The 23,112-nt window shown below is 41.3% G+C and overlaps 2 protein-coding genes across 8 annotated transcripts in view; one reads left to right on the top strand and one right to left on the bottom strand.

The window, feature by feature from the left end:
• Window positions 1-23,112, bottom strand: part of lrba (LPS-responsive vesicle trafficking, beach and anchor containing) — a 172,739-nt gene that overhangs the window by 62,642 nt on the left and 86,985 nt on the right. For 4 of the 7 annotated variants that reach the window (XM_080880583.1, XM_080880584.1, XM_080880582.1 and 1 more), the window contains exons 37-40: window positions 11,063-11,187; window positions 10,705-10,719; window positions 6,191-6,334; window positions 4,278-4,414 (exon numbers count right to left, since the gene is read on the bottom strand). In XM_080880583.1, coding sequence (XP_080736709.1) covers window positions 4,278-4,414; window positions 6,191-6,334; window positions 10,705-10,719; window positions 11,063-11,187 — 421 coding nt within the window. The remainder of the gene's footprint in view (window positions 1-4,277; window positions 4,415-6,190; window positions 6,335-10,704; window positions 10,720-11,062; window positions 11,188-23,112) is intronic. The other 3 variants (XM_080880587.1, XM_080880586.1, XM_080880585.1) reach the window with 1 other exon arrangement.
• Window positions 1,311-3,188, top strand: mab21l2 (mab-21-like 2). The gene has a single exon (XM_080880598.1). It carries the CDS (start codon window positions 1,730-1,732, stop codon window positions 2,807-2,809), a length of 1,080 nt encoding a protein of 359 aa, XP_080736724.1. The 5' UTR covers window positions 1,311-1,729; the 3' UTR covers window positions 2,810-3,188.

Consider the following 23,112-nt stretch of genomic DNA (forward strand, 5'->3'; position numbering starts at 1 on the left):
ATTATCGCAATGTCGTTCTCTGGACGCGTGACGGGATAGAAAAGGACTAAATATTACATGTTGCTTAAACATGCCCTCACACCCCAGCCTCTCGTCTGTGAGAGGATGTAATGGCTTCTTTAGTTCTCCAACACGCGGTGACAAAGGGATGTCTACGCAAAGACCTCTAGTTAAATTATTCAGTATATGGTCAGGGTTCACGGCGATCAAGCCACGGGCGGTGTGTGAGGGAAGTGTGTTAGGGAAGACACACACACACACACACACACACACACACACACACACACACACACACACACACACACACACACACACGCTGAATAAGTTATTTAACTAGACACAATGTTGTGTACTGGCTGTGTAAAAGATGCTAAACCAATCCCAAAAATACATCACTTGATTAGTTAAACAGCTCATCAGGTTTAGGAAAAGTCGTTGGGGCCGTTTTGGTTTCGTTCGCGTCACTAAAGAGCTTCAGAGGGGAAGCTGCAGGTGCATTGGACACATTTATCCCAGCAAACAATACACCGACAAAACTGTGTCGATCGGAGATTAATCAGCAAGAAGAAAAACACACATAATAATTAATTAAAAGAAAATGACCCATGGATGTGATATTAAAAAAATCGATTTTCACAAAGTAAGGAGAATTGGGATTGATTTCAGATGAAGAGGGAATAAAAGAATTTTCACTTTTATTTCACAAAATAATACCAGCAGATCATACCTGGTGTTAGGTGTCTAATTCAAAACATGGAGAATACGCCCAAAATCCGCAAAACCCCGAGTATAAAAAAAAATTAAGTCAGCGATGATTAAGAGTTTTTTATGAAGAAAGTGGCGCAAAAGCCTATAGACGTTGCGATTACTGAGCCTTGGAAGTCGGAGTGGCATTTTTATTTTTTTAAGATAGAGAAAGAAACTTGTTAAATTAAAAACTAGGAGAAATAGCGAGGCACTTATCTGCAGAATGCAAGCAGCTGTTAAGTTAAAGATTCAAAATCTCAATCCTCAAAATGCAGGAGAAGCTGCGCGTAAAGGAGCAGCACTTGTCGTGGAAAAAAAATGTTTTACTGTCGGCGCGGAGAGTTTACACCGGCATATGACGTATAAACCTAAAGGTTTGTGTTTTCCTGTGTCGACTTGGGGAGCGCTGGACTGCATGCACCGTGTGCCCAGATGCTGTCGAAGCGAACTGGAGCTCTCCGGCAGGACCGTCTGCCTCTGGCAGCTCTGATTGGCTGCCTGCACTGACAGCTCTGCACATGATTGCAGGAGGAGAAGCCCGACCCCCTTCACTCTTCTAAAGGAACCATTCATAAAGTACACAAATCCAGCTCAAAGCTGAGTGTGGACGAAAAGTGAGCGGGGGCACAGAGGAGAGAATAAGAGCAAGAAGAGATGAGTGGTCATACGCGGCGTTTTAGCCTTTAGCGTCTACAGTCCGGGAAACGGATGGTGACCTACAACCTGAATATGAATCTTCTTAGCTGTGCTGGAAGTGCTCATGTCTTGGACTGATATTTAGTAAGCTATTACGTTGCATCCCTATCCGTTTCCTCCTCCTCACACTGACGTCCATCCGCTGCAAAAGCAAGGAGAAAAAAAAAAAACTTTGATTACACATTTTTCCTGCACGGTGAGCGTTTGCCTCTGGCTTTACCGGTAAGCATTGGATCCGTCAAATTACTGCGACTCTCCGGTGTACAGCCCGGACCTCTGCCCGAACATGATTGCGACGCAGGCAAAGCTGGTTTACCAGCTTAACAAATATTACAACGACAGATGCCAAGCTCGCAAAGCGGCCATTGCGAAGACTATAAGGGAGGTTTGTAAAGTGGTGTCCGATGTCCTGAAAGAGGTGGAAGTGCAGGAACCCCGCTTCATCAGCTCCCTCAGTGAGATAGATGCGCGCTACGAGGGGATGGAGGTCATCTCCCCCAATGAGTTTGAGGTGGTGCTTTACCTTAACCAGATGGGGGTGTTCAACTTTGTGGATGACGGCTCCTTGCCCGGCTGCGCGGTGCTGAAGCTGAGCGATGGCCGCAAAAGGAGCATGTCGCTGTGGGTCGAGTTCATCACAGCCTCGGGCTACCTATCAGCCAGAAAGATCCGCTCAAGATTTCAGACTCTGGTGGCACAGGCCGTGGATAAATGCAGCTACCGTGACGTGGTAAAGATGGTCGCCGACACCAGCGAGGTCAAACTACGGATCAGGGAGAGGTACGTGGTGCAAATCACCCCCGCATTCAAGTGCACTGGGATTTGGCCTAGAAGTGCAGCTCAGTGGCCCATGCCCCACATCCCCTGGCCCGGCCCTAACAGGGTAGCAGAAGTGAAAGCCGAGGGCTTTAACCTGCTCTCCAAAGAGTGCTACTCGTTAACGGGGAAGCAGAGCTCCGCAGAGAGCGACGCCTGGGTCCTCCAGTTCAGCGAGGCCGAGAACAGGCTGCTAATGGGAGGCTGCAGGAAGAAGTGTCTGTCCATCCTCAAGACTCTGAGGGACCGTCACCTGGAGCTGCCGGGACAGCCCCTCAACAACTACCACATGAAGACCCTGCTGCTGTACGAGTGCGAGAAACACCCGAGAGAGACCGACTGGGACGAGTCTTGCCTCGGAGACCGACTCAATGGTATCCTGCTGCAACTCATATCCTGTCTGCAATGCCGCAGATGTCCCCACTACTTCTTGCCAAACTTGGACTTGTTTCAGGGAAAGCCTCACTCAGCCCTGGAGGTTGCTGCTAAGCAGACATGGAGACTAGCGAGGGAAATCCTCACCAACGCTAAAAGTTTGGACAAATTATAAACTGGTTGTCAAGACTGCAGCGAAGGACATTTTTGGGATAAAATTCAAAGACTATTCTTCAACCGAGTCTCCAAGAAATGTGAAAAGAAAATCAGCAAGAAAATAATGAAGCGAACAAACAAAACCCCCACTTTTGTTTAATAATAAATGGAGCAATTGGGCCCCTGCCGAGAGAAAGTGAAGGTACAGTTTCAAATAAATGTAATAAATTTTAGTTGTCTTCTTTAAATGTTTTCACAAAGTGAAGAAACTTTTATTTAAATATATGCACAAAACTCGTTAAGTGAAAGAAGAAAATGTAGCGTGCCAAGTTCATTTTTTTTTCCATTATGTGACTTAAAGAAGAAATGTTAATAAAATGTTGCAAATTAAATTACAACTTGGCCTCATGTTTGGACGTCTTTGGACAGCTGAGATGGCAACTTTGCAAATCTGTTTCACTTTAGCTTAAAAAAAAAATAAAAAATAATCACAGGACAAAATTTAAGTTGATGAAACACAGGCAGAAAAAAGATTAATATGATTTAGCAATTTATTTATTTTTTTTACGTTTTTATTTTTAAAAGGCCCATTTTAGGCCATAAGTTATTGTAAGAGTGCCAAGCTCAACGGGATTGGATTTTTTTGGATTGTTGTTTTTTAAATGAATGTAAATCCAGGCTCTGGTGTTAATGTGTAGGTCTGGGAGCATCTGTGCTCTGTTTGGACAGTGGTACAAGCACAGGGCCTACAGCAGAGTGAGAAAAAAAAAATCTAGTAATGAACTGATTTTACTATTTGAAACCTTTATTGCCATATTTATGGCATTCTCCATGTTTTCATCCACATATTTCTGATATAAAACAACACCCAACTAAACGTGGATTTTATTAAAATAACACTTAAATAAATATGATAATTTTACAGAGTCTTAGCCAACACCCACCATACACTGACAACAAACAGCCACCTGTAGGTCAGCACTCCTCTTACTGACCAATATTACTAAAACAAATTTAAATCATTTTTATTTTCAACTCAGAGCATAATTTAATGCAATTTCAACTTGTGTTTTTCTTATAGTGATGAAACAAATGCTGCACACTTACATGATACAATTGCTAAATTAGCTGTTATAACAATGTTCTACCAATAAAGATTATTTTTTAAATTAAACTTAAAAAACTTTCATGGGAAAATAAAATGAGTTTCATAGAATCCAGAAACCACTGTAAAGAGAAAATAAAACACAGACGCAGTTGGAATCCAACCTTATGGTAACTTCAACCGCGTCTCCTCTTTAGCAAATGTTTAGAAAAGCTTACAAATGAACTAAAAAAAATATTTTATTAATTTTAAAACAAAGCGGACATAAAAACACACAAGCTTCTGTGTGACATTTAGATGCCAGCAGGGCCTATCGGAAATCCAAGCATATCTTCTGTAAGTGACCGTGAGAAACATGGTCAATGGAGCTTGAGTCCCTTACCTTTGGATCGATGCTCTTGAAGCTGGGCTCCTCTTCATCCACCTCGAAGTAGAGCTCGGAGGCGGTGATGGACAGGGTGCCTTTTACCACCACAGCCGGAGCCACGAGCTGAGCGCTGGTGCTCATGTTTACTGGGCCTGGAGGACGGACAGAGACACAGGCCGGTCACAAAACGAGAACGTCAAACTGGGGGACCACTGAGCGCTAATGCGAAGCTGTAAAAAGGAAAATCAAAAGAATCCAACCTGATGGAAAAGTTAAAAACAAACCAGGGATCTGGTTAATTCGTGAAAGTTAATCATGGTAAACGGTAAAGATAACGTTAACGTCTGACCACTTTTAAAGCTGACGCACAATCGCGCAGTAACCAACTTCCACGGTATTACTTTTACAATAAAGCTGCCATGTTTTTAAAAAACAAAATGCTTCGGTTGTTTAAAATAATCAGCGTTTTATTGGCAAATTTAAGACAAAACCAACACACACGAAACAATAGAAGTTCACCAACACGTGTTTTTACTTTATGTAATAAAACGGTGTGGGGCAAAAAAAAAAAGCCGAAAACACTCAAAAAAATGACTGATTAAAATACTACTTTGCGTCACAACTGTCAAAACTGACTGTTCATCAGGATCCATTGATCGGTGGCTTCTGGGAGAAGCTGTATTTCATCTCTCATCAATCTTAATTTATGCCAGTATGACAATGAGAGCCTGGCTCAGGGGAGCTGTGGGTGGAAGCTCTGCCCGGCTCTGCGCATATGAGCCATTGTATTTGCAGATGTGCGCCGCGGAGCTGCGGGCTTGATTTCCCCGAGCACCCTCGCGCTCTCGCACACGGATGGAATAAACAGATATGTATATAGTCATCCCTTTGCCTGTCGTGAACCCCGTGAGTACTGACATGTTATCCGTGGGTTGAAATAACATTTTTTGTTCCGTTCACTCAAAGACATTCAATTACACCTGGAGCAGACAGCTGCTTAAGAGCACAGCTAAACCTCTCCCGACAACTTCTACGCACTTCTCGCGGGATAAATCACACGATTAGACAGGATTCAGTGTTTAATCCCATTGTCATCCAGATGCATTATTTTTATAGCACTCTAAGCCCAATTACTGCAGCTTAGTCTGCTGAGCGCTGTCGCTGCGCATAATATGCGGATTACACGGCAATAGGCCTATTAAATGAAGATTATTTAAATAACAGACATTAAAAAAAAAGGAGGTGGGGCAACATCGTGAACTGGAATCTCATTCTCATTCTGCAGCTGCAATAGCTGACCAGGCTCACATGGAGGGAATTTGAAGTTTTATCAAAAGGAAAAACTACCCTCCTTCAATCAGATAATACCTCATTTGAAAAGAGCTATCCTGGGGTAAGCTGCTACTGCCAGATAAAAAAATGTTTAGAGTTGCTGCTTGGGCCGGTGTGTGTGCCTGTGTGTGTACAGTATGTTTGTAAAGCAGACCTCCATTGGCAGAGGCAGGAAAGTTAAGATGCCATGGTGGCACTAGCACTCCAGTGTGCTATGAGAAAGTGATGTATGCTCATTAAAAAGCTGGTTTTCCTTTGTTTATAAAGGAGCTGTACACACAAATTACTCAAGTATGAATGTAAAAAGAAGCACAGCAATATAATAAAACACCAAGGTCATATTGGAAAATCACAGCCTGCTTTGGAAGATAAGGAAGACACTGTTTGGATTTGTTTCGTGTATAGATTCCTCGTATTCAATGCAGTAAATCAGAGTTGCACATGTAGCAAAAACTCAAACTACAGTGCCGCCATTTCTTTATTTGGTCTGAACTGCAGGGGGGAAAATTACAACACAGACACAAACACAAGCAGGGAGGTGGGGGAATGACCGAGGAGCAGGTATGGGAGGTGGCGAACACGAGCTGCTTCTTTACCTGTGACGTTCTCCAGGTCCTTGTCCTCTAGTGACGACAGAGTGTCATCATCTCCGTCGAGGGATGCCTCGCTCTCTGAGTTTTGATTTCCCAGAGCCTGGCTCCTGATGGACTGCTTGCCTTTGAGAATATCGTCCTCGGATGCTAGAGTGGGAAGCAGGAGGGGGAAAGAGCCATCTTATTTTGCATTTGAAGTAATTACAGCATAAAAGTCAAGGTTGTATTTCATACTGTAGATTGACACGACACGAATGCATCCGACTTTATTTTATGAGAGTTTAAGGACACAAAAGCTTTCACATCAAGTCGATTTAAAAAAAAAGAAAAAAAAGAAAAAAAAGAAATTGATGCACATTTTTAAAAAAGAAAAGAAAAGAAAAAACAGCTCTTATAAGCAATCCCCTTACACACAGTAAAAATAACAGTGGACTAGTTATTTGTATCCATTATCACACAGTGAAAATAAAAGTGTTTGTTTCTTTGTTAAAATCAATTAAAATCAATTGTCAACAGTCTTCTTCAAGATTCAACTCCAAGTAAAATCTTATATTTCATTTTCAGAACATAATTAATTTATGTTTTACAAAATGAAGAACAATCTGAGGCCTTTTAGTAAGATAAGGCAAGTTTTTTAATATGATCTGGATGTTATGTTTTTTGCTTTTTTTCACTGAAGTGAGCATATGGTGTGTTTACCCTAATGCAACTATTTGCATTTGAGTCTTTACCTCGATGCAGCGGTTCAGTGCAGCGCTCACGTGCACTGCATTTTCAGACAGTCACAGCTACGAACAACACGAGACAAAACCCAAATGCAAACACAACCCTAACTGGATTTTTCCCCCATTTACCATGAAGCATAACAAACACAACTTCACACTCAGGCTTTTCAGACACATTTAAACAAAATGATGGTCACACACTTCCCGTTTTGATTTTAGCCGACACAACTTGAGATTCCAAATACATTATTTAAAAAGACAAAAAAATCTGCAAATCTGCAAACATTTACAGAGCCCCGTACTTCCCCAGCGGTGCATGGTAAAGATCCACAGACGCAAGTTCACAACACAAAGACTGGCTGGCAAGTCTTCTACATTTGTAAACATAGCTGGCAATACAGAGAGTGCTTTCACTGCTTCTGTGCACGACTTTGTGTTCTAATCCAGCACTCAGCTGCAAGTAACCACGTTCAGTCCGGCGAGTCGCTGAACGCATATCCAGGGGATTTTTTGTCATCACCACCTGGGATTGCGGTGGAGATCAATTGCACTTCCTAAAAATGCACAGCCGTGCCGTGTAGCCGTACACTTTGAAACCGCTAGACGAGCGCGGCTAAAAAAATCTCTTGTCATGGAAAATATGCAGCTCACTGATATTTAGAATGGCCTTCCTGTAATTAAGCCTCCCTGGAGGATTCTTTAGTTAGCAGCACTGAAATTACTACCAGCTCCCCTAATACGTACCACATGCCATTGTATTCGCACCAAGCAAGTGGACAGGGGACTTGTCAGAGGAGCTTAAAAACAGAAATGTATTTGAACTTCTATGCATTGCATGCTCAGCAATTATCCTCCCCCTCATATTAAGACGGCACTAGCGCACAGTATCAAGCCATGAAAACCTCAAACAGCTTATAAATAGCTCTTTAGTCTATTCGCTGAAGTACATGCAACACAAATAATGACAACTCAGCATATTGTGGGTGTGTGTGAGTCCATTAGGAGCTATTTTGGCTAAAGTTACATCACTTATCACCAGATACATAAAAGTGGACATAAGTGACAAGCTGTGTGCCAGCCTCCCAGCCTTCCTGTTCTTAAAGTAGGTAACTTTTTCTCTTTTTTGAATATGACGTGTGTGTGTGTGTGTGTGTGTGTGTGTGCGCGCGCGCGCGCGTGCGTGTGTGTGTGTGAGAGTGTGACAACAATATGAAATTAACTAAAATGAACTACAACTGTTCTAATACTTATGAAACAACTTCTCCACCCCCCCCCCCCCCCCCCCCACACACACACACACACTTTTTCTTTTTTTAAGAACTTTAAGAAAAAGAAAAAAAAGAAAAGGGAATTAAAAAAAAAAAAAAAAAAAAGGAAAAGAAAAGGAATTAAAATAACACAACTTTAGCTTTAACATCACGGCTTTTACCATCTTGTTAATCACTGTAATGCTTTTAAATTATGCCGTGATTACAAGCTATGCGTGGAGCGGGAGTGCCACATTAAGAAAAAAAATCCACGGCACTTCAACCTCATCACTCATCACGCAGGGAGCAGAAATGTACATAAATCCCAACTGGTTACACTCTTTCCAGGACCCCTTTTCCCTCGCTGAGAGGTTCAACTACCTGCTTATACAACACAAGGCATGCATGGTCGCGGCAATTAAATTGTCAGAATTAACAAATTTGTTTTTAACGGGAGCGTAGCCAGGAGTGTGGTCATGAGGAGAGTATTGATTACCAGAACAGAGACATTAGTCTTCAGGTATTTACTCTGCCACCTCTGGTACACGGGCCCGGGACCAGACCAAATCAATCCCTAGAAAAGATGGTTCTTTCCAGCTGTAAATACATAACAGCCTACTCAAGCCCTACTGGCAGCCACACACTCTCCTGTGGAAATCATCTTGGCACTGTATGAATGATAACAGTTGTCTATATCTTTAACACAGAAATGCTTTTTTTTTTTTGCACATATTTCCCCAATCTTAAGAGCAAAGCATGATTAATGGAAAATAAAATGCTTTTAGAATATATCAACAAGTAAAAACTGCATTTTTCCCCCTCGTTGCTTCCAATTTTCTGATTATGTGAGAGATGTGAAAAGCACTGCCACAGGTAGCTAGCAAATGAGGGTAAATTCAGGCTTGATCTTATGCTAAATATTTTCTTAGGGAGCGAGACTGCATTTTCCCTTCTGCATCTGATGAATATAATTACAGCCAGATATGACCTTTGTGCTCTGTTTGAAAACTCAGCCCTGCGTTCTCATCCCGAGCTGCACTTCCGTAACAAATGTCGGGTCGACTAAAACAAGACAAAAGGTTACATCAGAAAATGTATGCCGTCAGGCTTCACTGTCAAAGAGTTATTTTAATGATATATTCCCATAGTTTATCCAGGTAGTATACTCTCAGGAGGCAGCGCAGTCTTTCCAAAACTGGCCGCTGGCTATTTTTACACAGGCTTGACTTTGAAACTAAATATTGTTTGCAGGAATTTGTCTTCTTCCACCAGTGATGGATGTATAGAGCACATGAGCTGAAATTATTTTAGATATAGCAGAATACCAGACCGAATACCTGAATAACCAAAACATAAGGAACTCCTTCCATGTGAATGTCTTTTCCTCTACTAAAAAATGTTTTTTAAAAAGGCAACGATAGAGCATGAGTATGTCTGTTCTCTGCCGTTACTTAGCTGAAGGGAAAACACTGAGGAATTCAAACAGAAAGTAAAAATTTGGAGCATTGCTGCAGAGGAACAGCAACCAGCTGGACTCTGGCCTCGTTCCCCAGCTGCCTCCACACTGCAGCCATTACTGCAGAGCAGAGGTCTCCCAGGATCCGGGGTTCCCAAACATTTATTGCTTTTAGATCGTATTCTTATTGAATCCTGTCACACCTGCCATTTGTCTTTAAGAATGATAACGCATTTAAAGGGTAGTTTTGCAGGTGACACACCGAGGACATTTTTGGCTCGGAAATGTCCATCTTTCTATTTTTTTATTTTATTTTTTTTAGGAGAAGGCAATTGATTGTGCTGGTTAATCTTGATGTAAACGCCAGGGATGAGCTGGATACTTGCAAAAAATGAAGGATTATATGCACTTTTTCCTGCAGGAATGTGTGACTTAGACTCTGCTGTTAGCTGATAACTAATCTTGTAATCAGACAAAGATGGGGGGGGGGGGGGGGGGGGGGGGGGGGTCTACATTATAGTGGTAAAGGAAAAAAGAAGTCAGTGTTGTTGGTGTTCACTGTCAGAACTGATTATCCCAGACCATGTAAAATTATCAGTAACTGAGGCCTTTCTTCAACTCCAATTTGCGTTTTTGCTAGCATTCTAATAAACTTGAAGGACCGGCACAATGTTTACTGTTAAATAATATTAGACATGACTTACACATATTAGTGACAAATTAATAGCAAAAGCCAAAGTCTTAGCACAGGAGGTTCTATTATGTTTGGGGGGGTTTGCTGGCATTGCTGGGGTCTGTGTTCTCCTTTAGTGGGTTGAGTGATTGGACACAAAGTTGTTCTGACCGATTACCTTCATCCTGTGATCAAACACTTCTATCTTAATGGGTGTGGCTTCTTTTAAGGCTAGCAAAAAAAACAAACACCAAAACAAACAAGGACCTAATGGATGGTTTGATTAATATGAAAAATTATATACATTTAATTTCAACTCTAAAAATCTTCCTGAAATGAAAAGTTCAAATCCGACAGTGATCCTTCATTCGAAAGGTGAAAAAAAGAAAATATGAGGCTGAGTGAATGTTACTTACCACTTATATCAGCCACTGTTATGCAGCCAAGAAAAAAAAAGAATAAATAAAATTCAATACGTCATGTTATCCACAACATCTCAGTTAAACATGTTCTGAATAAAGCAAGCCAATACGAAGGCGGTAGTTCGGTTTTGCATAATGGGTGGCTGTGTATGAAATTACCTGTGTGTGAAATTCAAATGTGGGTGTTTTTCTTCTCCTCCGTTTTGTGGTACAATAAATCGTTTATTGCAGTGTGAGGACTAATTTTTATTGCCTTGTAGCTGGTGCTACCACCAAATGAGTAAGAAAGGCTGTGCTATGAACAGGCGGGGGAGTGGGGGGGGGGCACAAAAACCTGGTGGATGAGACTGACCATGTTCAGCCACAGCTTTGAGCGTAGCTTCTGAGTGACTGGATCCAAAGGGGTTCCTGACGCAACGACGTCGCCGTCTTAAATCGTCCTCCCAGTAGTCTAGGCGCCAGAAGTCCCTCGGCCTGCTGCAACGAGACAGAGGTAGCACATGTGTTAGCAATTACCAGCCAGCATGGTATAGCAACCCAGCATTAGCACTTGGTCCGAGCAAGCATACATAAAGCCAGCATTGTGTTTGGAGGGCTCCCCCCCACCAAACTCTTAGAATTTGTCTTTAAAAACATTCACTTACACACAAGCTGAAATCCCACATTATTGTATCCCTGCCCCTGACAATGAGGCTCTCCATCCCAGAAGCAAAGGTGCTCTCTTTTTTTAGTTTTATCCCCCTCTTTTGATTCGCTCTTTGGGAAGAGGAGCTGAGTAAGTGTGCGCCATCACAGTTCAAAGAGTAAACGACAGTGCGATCATTTTGCACACACTGTTGTGGCACGCACTTTCATTCCAGGCTCATCCCAAGCCCAGCAGGACACCTCTTGTCAGAGTTATAGCTAGCATGATACGGAAAGGCCATTACAAAAACTCCTCACAAATCTTCAGTCCAACACCAATGATCACACAGGGGCCTCTAAAAGGGAAAAGAGCTATACGCAAGAAAATAAATACAATTTCCAAGCAGGTCCTTTAAAACCCTGCACGCCCTAGCTAATGAAAACCACTGATTATTTGATTTATCTAGATTTTTTTTAAAAAGGGGAGGAAAAAAATCAGTCTCAAACGGCTGACAAGTGGACAGTGGCAGCTGTTCGGCATATATTTATAGTAGAGTAGATAGAAATAATGCATGAAAATGTTTAGCCATGAAACCAAAAACTGGAGAAAATGAATATTGATGTTGTATATTCAGAGCTGTGAATTGAAAGCGAGCGTGTGTGTGCTGAATGCAAGCTAGACCGACGCTGGGGACAGAGATCTGTGCAGGACCAGATTTCTCAGTGGTGACAAAGCCTGTGCTCTATGTTTGCATGTGATAGCCCCCGCACGCAAATGGCCACTTCATCATCCCGCCTGCAATTTCATTCATCTATGGAAATAATTATCAAGGTTGTGCAAGCGCCTCTGAATCGGGATGGGCTCGTCTCTCATCTCATGGAAGGTGGGGATCTGTCCAGTTCACACAATACACATTAATCCATCAGGAGGGGGAACCATTGCCTGGAGTAATTAGTTACGGCATGGAGCGGACTGCGTTTGCCACTCATATTCATCCAGGGCAGAGGCGACAGTGGAAGCCCTAATGATAGGCTGCTAGAAGAGGTGGACGTACGATGAAAGATACCTCGTCATCAATCCCCAATACGAGCGCCGCTATAACAAGAATGGAGATGTACAGCACTATGCAATCCCCCCCCAACACAAGCTGAGTGTGTTTCCACAAAGATAATAAATTATTCAGGGCTCATCCATCCTCCTCTGGTATCCTTGGCAGAATTTACTGAAGCACCATTCTTCAAAATAACAACAATTAAAATAACAAAAGGGCCCACGTTGTGCTGTGGCTCGCGCCAACCACTTGTGTAATTAGTAATTAGTTCGGTCATAAAAAGGTGTCTGGAAGGCCCGCTCGTTAAGCCGGAAGTGAGCACCAGCAGCTGATCAAAGTGGGGGAGAATCAGAGGCCGTCTGCGTGCATGATTTCAAGTATGAGCAGTACTTTCATGCTGTATACACCAGTGCTTTCAAGCCGTACATGGGGCTGTGTGTTTGTGCGTTATGGAGGAAACGTTGAGCCATGCTAAGCTTTTCTAATGTGGACCACATTGGCTACTGCACAAGAATTTTATGCGAGGCTGTAAATTCTATTTACCTTCTTTTCTTTCTTTTTTCCTTTTTTTAAAAACATCTTTGGATGGAAGTTTACCAACACACAGAACAAATGGAGTGCAAGTTTCTCCTTTTGTGTAGCCCCGATTTTTCTCTCTAATCTGTAACAGAACAGCTACCCCTCCAATTTAATCAACTCAACACAAACCATCAACGCCACTGCGAGGAAATATTTTACTAGTTGGGCTCTTTAAGATTTCAGTTGTGCTACTAAATTCTCCATTTACATCAAAACAAAGGACGAGTCCAAGTAGATCTGGCACGGTTAGGTGACATAATAAATAAATGCTTTAATTGTGAGACGTATTCAGTCAGTATGAAGAGGTTGCATCAGGATTAATGAAATGCTTATTTGTGGGGGGGGGGGGGGAGTTTAGAAAAGTGGAGGGCTAAGTGAATTATATTACCTCTTCTACTATTAACTGTTCCCATGTATACACACACAAGTGGCGTCTACCCAAATAAAAATCAAGAATCAAAGTTATTTAAGGATCTCGATATGATGGCTGTTGAGTGAAATTACAATATTTAAACATGTTTTGAAAGAATTTGTCCATAAAAGGTCTATAACACTTATTCCCAGCTCAAATATTGTGATTTCAACCAAATACAAAGTGTTTTTTTTCCCTTTTTATACATAACTTAACCCTTTAAGTCTGGATATCTTTTGTTTACTTTGTTTTATTGACTATTACACATGCATGCTTCACTAACCCATAATCCCCTTAGTGAGTAGGCAGAGTTTAATTAGGCAACATACAGTAACACACACACACATATATATTTATATTTTTATACTGTTTATTTATTAGAAATTCTCTTCTTAAAAATTTTGCCCATGGAAAAAAAGTTTAATAAGATGTGCTGACACTTTCTGAATAGGACTGCATATGACTTTATGGTCCTTTTGATTTTATTGTACCAAAATCAAAATAAAGATTTAGATTTTGAATAATGCCCTCTCTATTAATAATCATAAACTACTGATATTTCTGGGTTTCTAAGTACCTATTTACTATTAATAAATGTGGCATTTAAACATGTTAATAGATTCTGTCTGCGAGTCCTTAAAGTCTGATAGTACAGTTAGCTCTGTGCCAGCATTCAGGATTTAAAGACAAGGAGAAATGAGGACTATTTTGGGGCTTTTTTGGGCTGCTATTTTCAGTTTTTGTTGTTGTTTTTTATTTTATTTTAAAATATGAAAATACAAAAAAAATAAATAATAATCATCCAACTGCCTTCCTGACGCTATTATGTTTTGCTTGATTTTAGCATTTTCTACATTTTAGGGGTGAACATGAATAAAGAGGCAGGAGAAATCTAGGTTCGCACAGGTTTCTATTAAAAACGGTATGTAAATGATAAAATGACCTTTACCACAGCGTGCGTGACACGCAGAGTGAATCTACTTTCATATATCACCACAAGCGACTGCACTTTGCCACAAACAGTCATTCATAACCTTTCTGCTAAATTCATTTGGATACAGTCAATGAGACCTGCATATGCACCGGAGATTTTCCTCCCTTGCTTATTTTATATTAATGCCAGTTCCTATTGGCAGCCCTCAAATTGCTCAAACATTGCTGCTATCCCCAAGATCATTTTGCTTTGATTTGCATAAACCATGTGTTTAGAAGAAACGGGAGAGAGCGAAGAAGATTGAGGATTTGTCATGTTGAGGACTGGTTGCTGGAGGACTGGCTCTTTGTCAAACGGTGGCAGCGATCGCCTCGACGGGCTCTCCAGACTCAAATTAAAATGAAACGGGGCCAAATACCTTCCCGCTGAAATTGTTTGGCATGATTAAGTCTTGCCGGAGTGATTTTCTACATGTGCATCAATGCCTATCCTTCCCGCTACAATGAGGTGTATAGGACACCATCTACATATGTGGATGTTAATTTACCTCTGCTAATGTTGTTTACCAGATTCACCAGAGGTGATACCAGGGTCACAGACACGACGACATTTCCATCTCATCCCCTTAAATGACAGTGCACATGTAATCTTGCCTATCCTTACTATTAATCACAGTATAAAGTCATTTAATTTGTCTTTTTTTAATATAAGCTTAACCCAACATTACACGAGGGCCGTAATGAGAAAATTATTAAAACGTATCTAATTAAAGAATATTAATATGTTTAGAGAGGGGAAAAAAAGAGGTAAAAGCCTTCAATGTGGGTGAATTCCTTACCTAACATCTATGAAAAGTCCCTGTATGTTCACTTGCTTTGCTTTTATCACCCTAGGGTTCACTCCCTAGCACACCAGAGCGCTCAAGCTCTCATTACTGGCACAACGTAAGCCGCTACCACTCCTTCCAATTAACTCCAATTCATCCAAGAGCTTTCAAAAAGTGATCTGATAAAAGAGAGCATGATATTGCATCTCTGCAACATCACCAGCTTGTGAGGATCAAAGCACTCCCATGGGTGGATGGCAAAAGGCTGCAGACTCCCCACAATGCAGTGCAGCCAAATGAAATAATGCAAATCAAGCCCTAATTACCATCAGCTTACTGTGAGGCTTCCAATTAGCAGCAATTACACTCAGAGTAAATTCACCAACAAAGGCTAGATGATTACACACTAATTATATCAGATTTCATGGGACGTAAAAGGAAAAGTGCTGGATTAGTAAAGCGGTAAATATTGACCAAAGACAGGATCGTTTACCGTGCTGTGAAAACATTTAAAGGAAACCCGTCCAGCTTCTGCTCCCAGCTTCAGCTCCTTTTTTTTTGCTGATAAGTATCATCTAAATATCAAATACATACTAAATAGCATCCGCAGACTTCCACTGTGACAGCAATGAAGTGGTACCATCTGTATTTTTGATGAAGAGTCACATTTTTCCTGCCATTTTGACAACATGCATTTAAGGCCATTTATCATCAGTACTGCTAGGTAATGAGGGCATCCACTGGACCGGAGTTGCATAATTCTGCCATTACTGTCCCATTGTAATAATCTTCTGACCTCTAGCTTTCAGAGCTGATCTTGAATGCTGTGACAAATCTGAACACGTACCCACATTTCTAACACCCGCTCCCCCAAAGAAAAACATAGGGGAGAAGCTCAAGGTCAGCTGAGATAGGAAGTCTGAGGAAAAGGGCTTTCCCCCCCCCCCAAAGGAGTCTGAAGGTCCCCATTCATAACACAAACTTGGGGTCATGTTTAACCTCGCACCTTGAACGACAAAACTAACTCAGGAGCCTGACATTAAAATAAAAAGCAGAGGACATTTGTGAAATATCAGTTTTAAAACTTTTCCTTTTAAAGCAACAAAACAAGGCAGGTGATTTCAAATTCTACGGGACAAAAAAGGAAAATTCTAAAATAATACATCAGTTTATTACGTTTAAATTACACCAAATTACAAACAATCTTTTGGGAAACTTAGTAGCAAATGTTCTCCTCTCTTTTCCACTCTATGTAGACAGTAGGTCTATTATGCTTTTTCCTTCAGTGCCCCAAAGAACCACTACAACACTCGACAACCTCATGTAGTGCTGTCGCCTATTCACGAGCACCTCCTCCCCTCTCTCCATCATATGGCTGCGTGCATTACACCACTGATAATCCAGAGTGTGTGCATGTGTGTGTCAAGTGCAGCAGTAACTATAATGACCCTGTTAGTTATCTCGATTTGGAGAAGGGAAAAAAATGCAATTAACATCAGCACGTGCACACATAAATTTACCCTTTACAAATACATATTTTATCATTTTTATCATATTGCAAAATAACAATTTATGGAAGAATTACAGTTTTAAATTAGATTATACAGGTTTATCAAAGTGGACTGAAGTGTTTGAGCCTGAATATGCTTCAGTAATAAGAAGTCCCTGAAGATACGGTTAGAGTCTTGTTTTTATTTTTTAACCACTGTTTTAAAAATTCAGCCCATTAATATTAGTATCAGCATTAATAACTAGAATTAACTCTAAACGTCGCCGAGCTTACCCGTCAAACTTATCCGGATTGAACTTGAACTCAGACACAGGGGCTGTGAAGTAAATCTACAAGTAAAGGCAATCCTTCGTCTTCACAATACTACCCTTTCTATAGGAGGGAACCTTGTTGTTTTATGTGTCGTTTTCTTCTCCTATAGCTGCACGACAAAGTGCTGGATTCTAAAGATAAAGGCAATTTTTTTTGGATGGGGGGGGGGGAATGTTGAAAGTAGCAAAATAAATGACCTGCTGGTCCCATGGTGTAATTACAGTGGCTGGAAGCATACCAATCTATCAAGAGGAAGAAGGGGGGCTGACACGCTGCAAAGGGGTTAGTCAAAGGAGATAGCCTTTGACTAACTACTGGCCCCGGAACAATCGATACTCTGCAGATATTGCATCCAGGGAGAAAGGAGGGGAAAAGCCCTAAAAACTTCCCAAATGGCTTTTCATTCAGATATTGATCAGCACCCTTTTATCGTGACCTTGCTCCACCAAGGCCATATACTTTCTTAAGGTATATGAAACTCATAAATCTGATAGTTGCTACTGAATCCTGCCTGGCTGTGAGCAGCGAGGCAGGAAGCTAGGGGTGGTGTAATTGTTCTTTCTGGTATCGTGACCTTCTGTCATACTTCCAACTGGCAGTCCCGAACATTTCTAAGATACCGGGAAGTTAGAGAAAAGCAAGGACTTGAAGATAAAGTGATAAAGTGATGAAATTAGAGCGTGACATTGTGTCTGATGTCTGTGTATTTTATTGCAGAAATAGCTACTAAAGTTAGCATGCTAATTACCTTGCCTCGAGCAGTCTGATCTTATGATGCGACCAGAGTGGGTGACTGTAGCAGGCAGAGAAGCAGCAATGCTGCGCTGATAAACTGTATATAAAAGATGGGTCTGAAAAGTGAAATAAATATGGAAGTGCCTTAAACGTGAATACTTTTTCATGGCTAGCAAGGGGAGAGTTCAAAAGCTAGATTCAAGCAGTAAATATTACTTAGCTTTAAAGCGTCACTGGAAAAAAAGTGATGTTCATTGTTTAAATAAATACCTGATCCCCATTTGAGTTGAACCACAGATAAAGCATGCTTTACTGTGTGACTGAAAAGCTGATATCCTATATGGATCCTGGATGTGGCGAGCAAGATCTTCCCCCAAATTCTTCACATTAGTTTCAAAATAAAAGGAAGAAAACTGTGAAAAGGCTCCGATTCAGGCTTTGCAAACCAACACGTGACACCACAATGGCTACTTCCATCTTTTACATACAGCCTGTAGCAGAAATGCCTCTGGTGATGCGTCCCACTGCTGGAAATGCCTTGAAGTTTGAACTTGCAGCCTGCCTTTTATTATGTAGCCAACTGGATAGAAACAGTGTTAATATTTTTTTTCTAAGTTAGCCATTTGTGATAGGACATGAAGGACATGAAGGACATGTTTATTGCTTTTTTTTTTTTTTAGCATTCATGGGCTGCACTGCGATTGTATTACCCACACACAACTTCAAGTGAGGTGCAAAGTCAATTGGTGTGTACAGGTGTACCTCTTATTCTCTCTCACCTGCACATTAAATGACATGCTAAGGAAAGCTGTGTCATAGGTGCATATACAGTATGCAGCCAGCTCAGACATGATGTGTAACCGCTACACTACATTTTTAAAAAAATAAATAAAACAATAATAATAAAAATAATTTAAATGATAATGATTAAAAATACCCATTTCGACCTAACCAATATCCTATTGTTGTCATTTTAAGTGATCTAAGTGTAGTTTTTTGAGCCTCGGTCTATACCGCCTCACTTAACCATGGTAACATATGGACATCATCAGCTGTTAATATGTTTCACCATGACATGTTGTTACTATTCCTTACAGGCCCAGCCACTGTAGTGTATATACAGTAGAGGTAAATGTTATCATTAAGGCTATATTCTAATTCATATCTATGAGCCAGACTGCATGGTAGGGCCTTCGTGGCACGTTATTTTATGTAACTGATGGAACGCATGTCTGTCAAACTTGAACAGCTTCCCCAGAGATTTAAGGAACATCCTTTTTGTCCAAGTGCCAGACGCACGTCGCAGTCAGTGATTAATGAATTGGAGGTTTTTATGTTAAACCCGTTTAAGGACTTGGGTGCTGGAGACCGTCTGTGCGCTACAGAGCGTCTCGTTTACAGAGATGAACATAGCTGAAGGCAGCCTTGTATTGCTTCGCGTAGTATGTTTATGCTATATGTTTATGGCTGTATGAAGGCAGATGGATGATCACAACTCGAGCCCCAACTAATTGGTTTTGAAGGAGTCAGGACCTGGACTAAAGGAAACAACTGTCTCTGCCTCAGACAACATGGAAGCTACGCACCGCTACAGCTGCCAAAGCTCAGTACATTGGGTCATGTTTGTGTTTAGACTCCCGAGTATTTATAAGCAAACCAAAAGGCCAATAGCAGTTAAAAATTAGTAGCTAATTCTACACAAGGAAACGGTTTTTCCCTATATAAATCAACGCAGTCGTATTTTAGGGCTTATCCCATTTTAAATGAAATGTTAAAGCCAACCCGTTTTGGCTTTGGATTTAATAATAAATTTGGATTGCAAAACGTAATCCAACTGGAAATAGTTTTTAAAAATCACTCAATAAAGAATGATCTGTTTATTCTTTATCCAAACACAAAGCAAATCGGGGTGTCTGATAGATACACAGCTATGTACTCGCTCAACATTTAACATTCAGATTTGCAAAATCGATCATCTAAATGGCTCTGTGAAAGGATGGAAGGATGGTGTAGAGAAATGCCACCATCTTGTCTTTGTCTCCATCTAAACTTTTGATCCTCCTGTAACAGATCTCTCTCTCTCTCTCCAGTGCTTTGTTTCATCCTTCTCCTCATCTCGCTCTCTCTCCCCGTCTTCCTGCCCCTCTCGTGTCACGCATTTCCGAGAGTCAGTGTATTCTAAACTGTTATGCTCTTGTTTCCTATGGTTATAATCTCCAATGACATGCCAGAGTCCCATTTCCTTTTTCAGCCCTGCATCCACAGTACCAGTGCAGCCTTAATGTACAGTGTGTCCATAAAGCGAGCACGCAACGCAGTGCAGACACTGTGCAGACCTCAGCTTTAACACATGCATTACATTCAGTATTATGTATCATAATTGTGATTTAAGTCTGGAATGAAAGTGTACGAGTGGAGATTAATCTGGCTGTCGCAGCTTCTCATGCGGTCGTTTACTGAAATAAACAAATAAATAAAATGTGAACGTGAACGTTCTCACCGTAGTAACAGTAACTATGTGTCATAAGAATTTATTGTAATTCAGAGATTTGTATTCGGCATCTTATTTCAGTGCTTCTCAAGTAGACACTGCCAAAACAAACAAACAAACAAACAAAAAACACTGGTTATTCTGATTTCTCAGTTTTCCATTCTGACAACGTGACAAAAAGCATTCATCACATGTGGTGATTTTTGATTGGGCTACAGGAAATTTTGACCATCATCTGTGCTCAGAAAGTTAGTTAATTCAATCTAAAACTAGTTCGATCTCATTAAATTTAAAAAACAAGCAGCAGAGGTTTGTGGTCGTGAATGAAGGAGGACGACTAAATACTGTGCCTGTGCTCAAACAGCATTAACATAAGACACAATACTACTGCCCATACCATAACAGCTGAAGCAAAGCAAAACTGGAATAAATCCAATCATTTAACAACTGAAGTGGCATGCCAGTGTCTCCACGGCATTTTGTGCGTCTCATGTCATGATGTATCACTGCCTAAAAAGGAGGGGAAAAAAGCTTTTCTGGGAATGTTAAGCTCCGGCCTCTTTCCCCTCAACAGTGCACTGGTGAAATGACGTAGCACAAGATAAAATAGTAATGCTAATATCAATAGTTTGTCCATTACAGGTCAGCTAACTGTCCACTGGAACAGTTACAAAGCTGTTGGTTTTCGATCTCACAAGGCCGATCAATACGGGGGCATACTGTTTCAATTTTGCCGGCATTGATTTTCTCTATAACACTCCAACCCTAAAGCATTCATCTTTCTGAAGGAAGGAAGATTTGATTTACTGAAGAAAAATTGGAGTGCACATCACAAAGATTTTTTGCCGGGCGGGAGTGTGACATGCCAAAAGATGGATGTCCCTTGGCTGGGAAGCCTCTAGCCTAAGGGCGTCCATTAGAGCAGCGGTGCTGCAGAAAATGAGCTGCTTATATGAGGAAGGAGGAGCAGAGGGAGAGGAGTCGGTGCTCAAGGTGTGTGTGTGTGTGTGTGTGTGTGTGTGTGTGTGTGTGTGTGTGTGTGTGTGTGTGTGTGTGTGTGTGTGTGTGTGTGTGTGTGTGTGTGGAGGGGCTCGCTGTAGGTGAGGATTTTTGAAGTAAAGTGGAAATAAAAGGATACCATTGCAAGCTTGCACGTGCAACTTGAATAATGTTTGCATTTGTCTCAGAGAGACTGGTGACATCAATAAACAACTGCTCTGGTTAAAAAAAAAAAAAAAAAGTATGCACACTTCTTCTACATCACACAATCTTTTTCCAGCTGCAGCCACCTTCCTTTTACTTTCCCTGCTTCCAGCATCCAGAGTGAATTTCCATGGTACATTAGTCAGCCTATTAGAATGCAATAAAGAGAAGGTATGAGAGGGGAAAAAGAGGAGAGTAGTGTCTGTCCCCAGAGACCGCGAGTTGGCGTTCTCCATCATCTGCCCTCATCTCCCCTCTGTCTGTCGACTTTGTCTAGGTGTCATATACATGAAAGATGATTCCTGACCCAAATAAACACCACAGCAGGCTTGATGCTCGGTGGACCCAAGCTCCAAAAAGGAGGGGAAAAGTGGAGTGAGCAAAAAAAAGAAAAAAAAGAAGGATATCTGACAGTTGTTTCATTTGTGATCATCTTGCTAGCTATTCATTTACTTTTTCCTCTCTTAAAAAGACAGCAGGCTGACATGTTGTACACCTGAGTCTCAAGGTGCTGGGACACAAATGCATGGATGAACAGGTAGTCAACCTATCTGTCTGACCGTGGATCTGTCTGTGTCTTGAAACTAGATGACAGACAAGGGCATAAAAAAAAGATAGACACCCTTTGTCTGGTGAAAGGATTCCTCCTCGGACACTCAGTGATACAACTGAAGTGGGTGTGAAACTAGAAAGAGCAAAAGGACAAAGAGTGAGGGAAAAGGGGACAAGGAACTACATGTGGTGAAAGACTGACAGAAAGACAGAACTGCAGACAGAGAAGAAGCAGAGGGGAATGGAAAAAGGAAAATCACCTAACACCTCTTTTCTCCAGAGGCCAGGGCGGCTGTAAGCTGGATATTAAGACACAAATTGCATTCAGGCAGGTCACACTGTGTCACAAGATATTAGATGCCTGCCGTGAGGAAACAACAATTCCCATCAGCTTGTGAGAAAATAATATTTTCATTTTCAGACCCTTTATTGAATGGAAACTTTGGGGAATACGGTTTTATGGCATGTGAGCAGGCAGCCTACAGTTTTTAACACCCATGCAACAAAAAGGACGCAATCATAGCTGCGTATTGTCTTTGTGTTCCTGGATTTCATTTTCACAGCTGGAAAAGAGGTTGCGGGTTTCACTGGGTGAATCCATCCTCCCCCCTTCCTTATTTACCATCAGGAATGATGCTGCACCACATGCTTTGTGTGTATATATGAAATTAAAAATAAAGAAGAAGAAAATCTTTTATTAGGAAGCCTGCAGGTATACAGGTGTGCAGAAGGGGTTTTTTGTTTGTTTTTCCCACATTCATCGTTTCCTTTTTTCTTTTTTTCAGAGATTTGCAGCACCAGATGTTTCTCCTATGCCCACATACCATCGGCTCTGGTGCGAAGCTGCACCACCTGACCTTCACAGTAATTGACCAAAAATATTGATGTAATGGCACAAGACTGATTGTGATTTATTAAAAGAGCGCTGCACTCCAAGGCTCAGTGCCAATGGCTCCCTGCGCCCATCGGCAGCCATTAGGAAAACCATCAATAGTACAGCGGCATAAAGCAGCGGTAATGGGGGACTTTTCTAGCCAGAGCTCGTAGAACACAATATCCATATTAAATGGCGCAGCCTTGTGTGAGTACACATAGAGACAAACAGAGAGAAAGAGAGAGAGAGCGCGATGGAAGGAGGGGAGAGAGGGAGATTGGATCAAGGCAGGAAAAAT

This window comes from Rhamphochromis sp. 'chilingali' (genome assembly GCF_963969265.1).
Source record: "Rhamphochromis sp. 'chilingali' genome assembly, chromosome: 4".
In the NCBI taxonomy this organism is placed as follows: domain Eukaryota; kingdom Metazoa; phylum Chordata; class Actinopteri; order Cichliformes; family Cichlidae; genus Rhamphochromis; species Rhamphochromis sp. 'chilingali'.

Coding starts and splice junctions, on each gene's coding strand:
- mab21l2 (XM_080880598.1), top strand. CDS start 1,730: ATGATTGCGACGCAGGCAAAGCTGGTTTACCAGCTTAACAAATATTAC.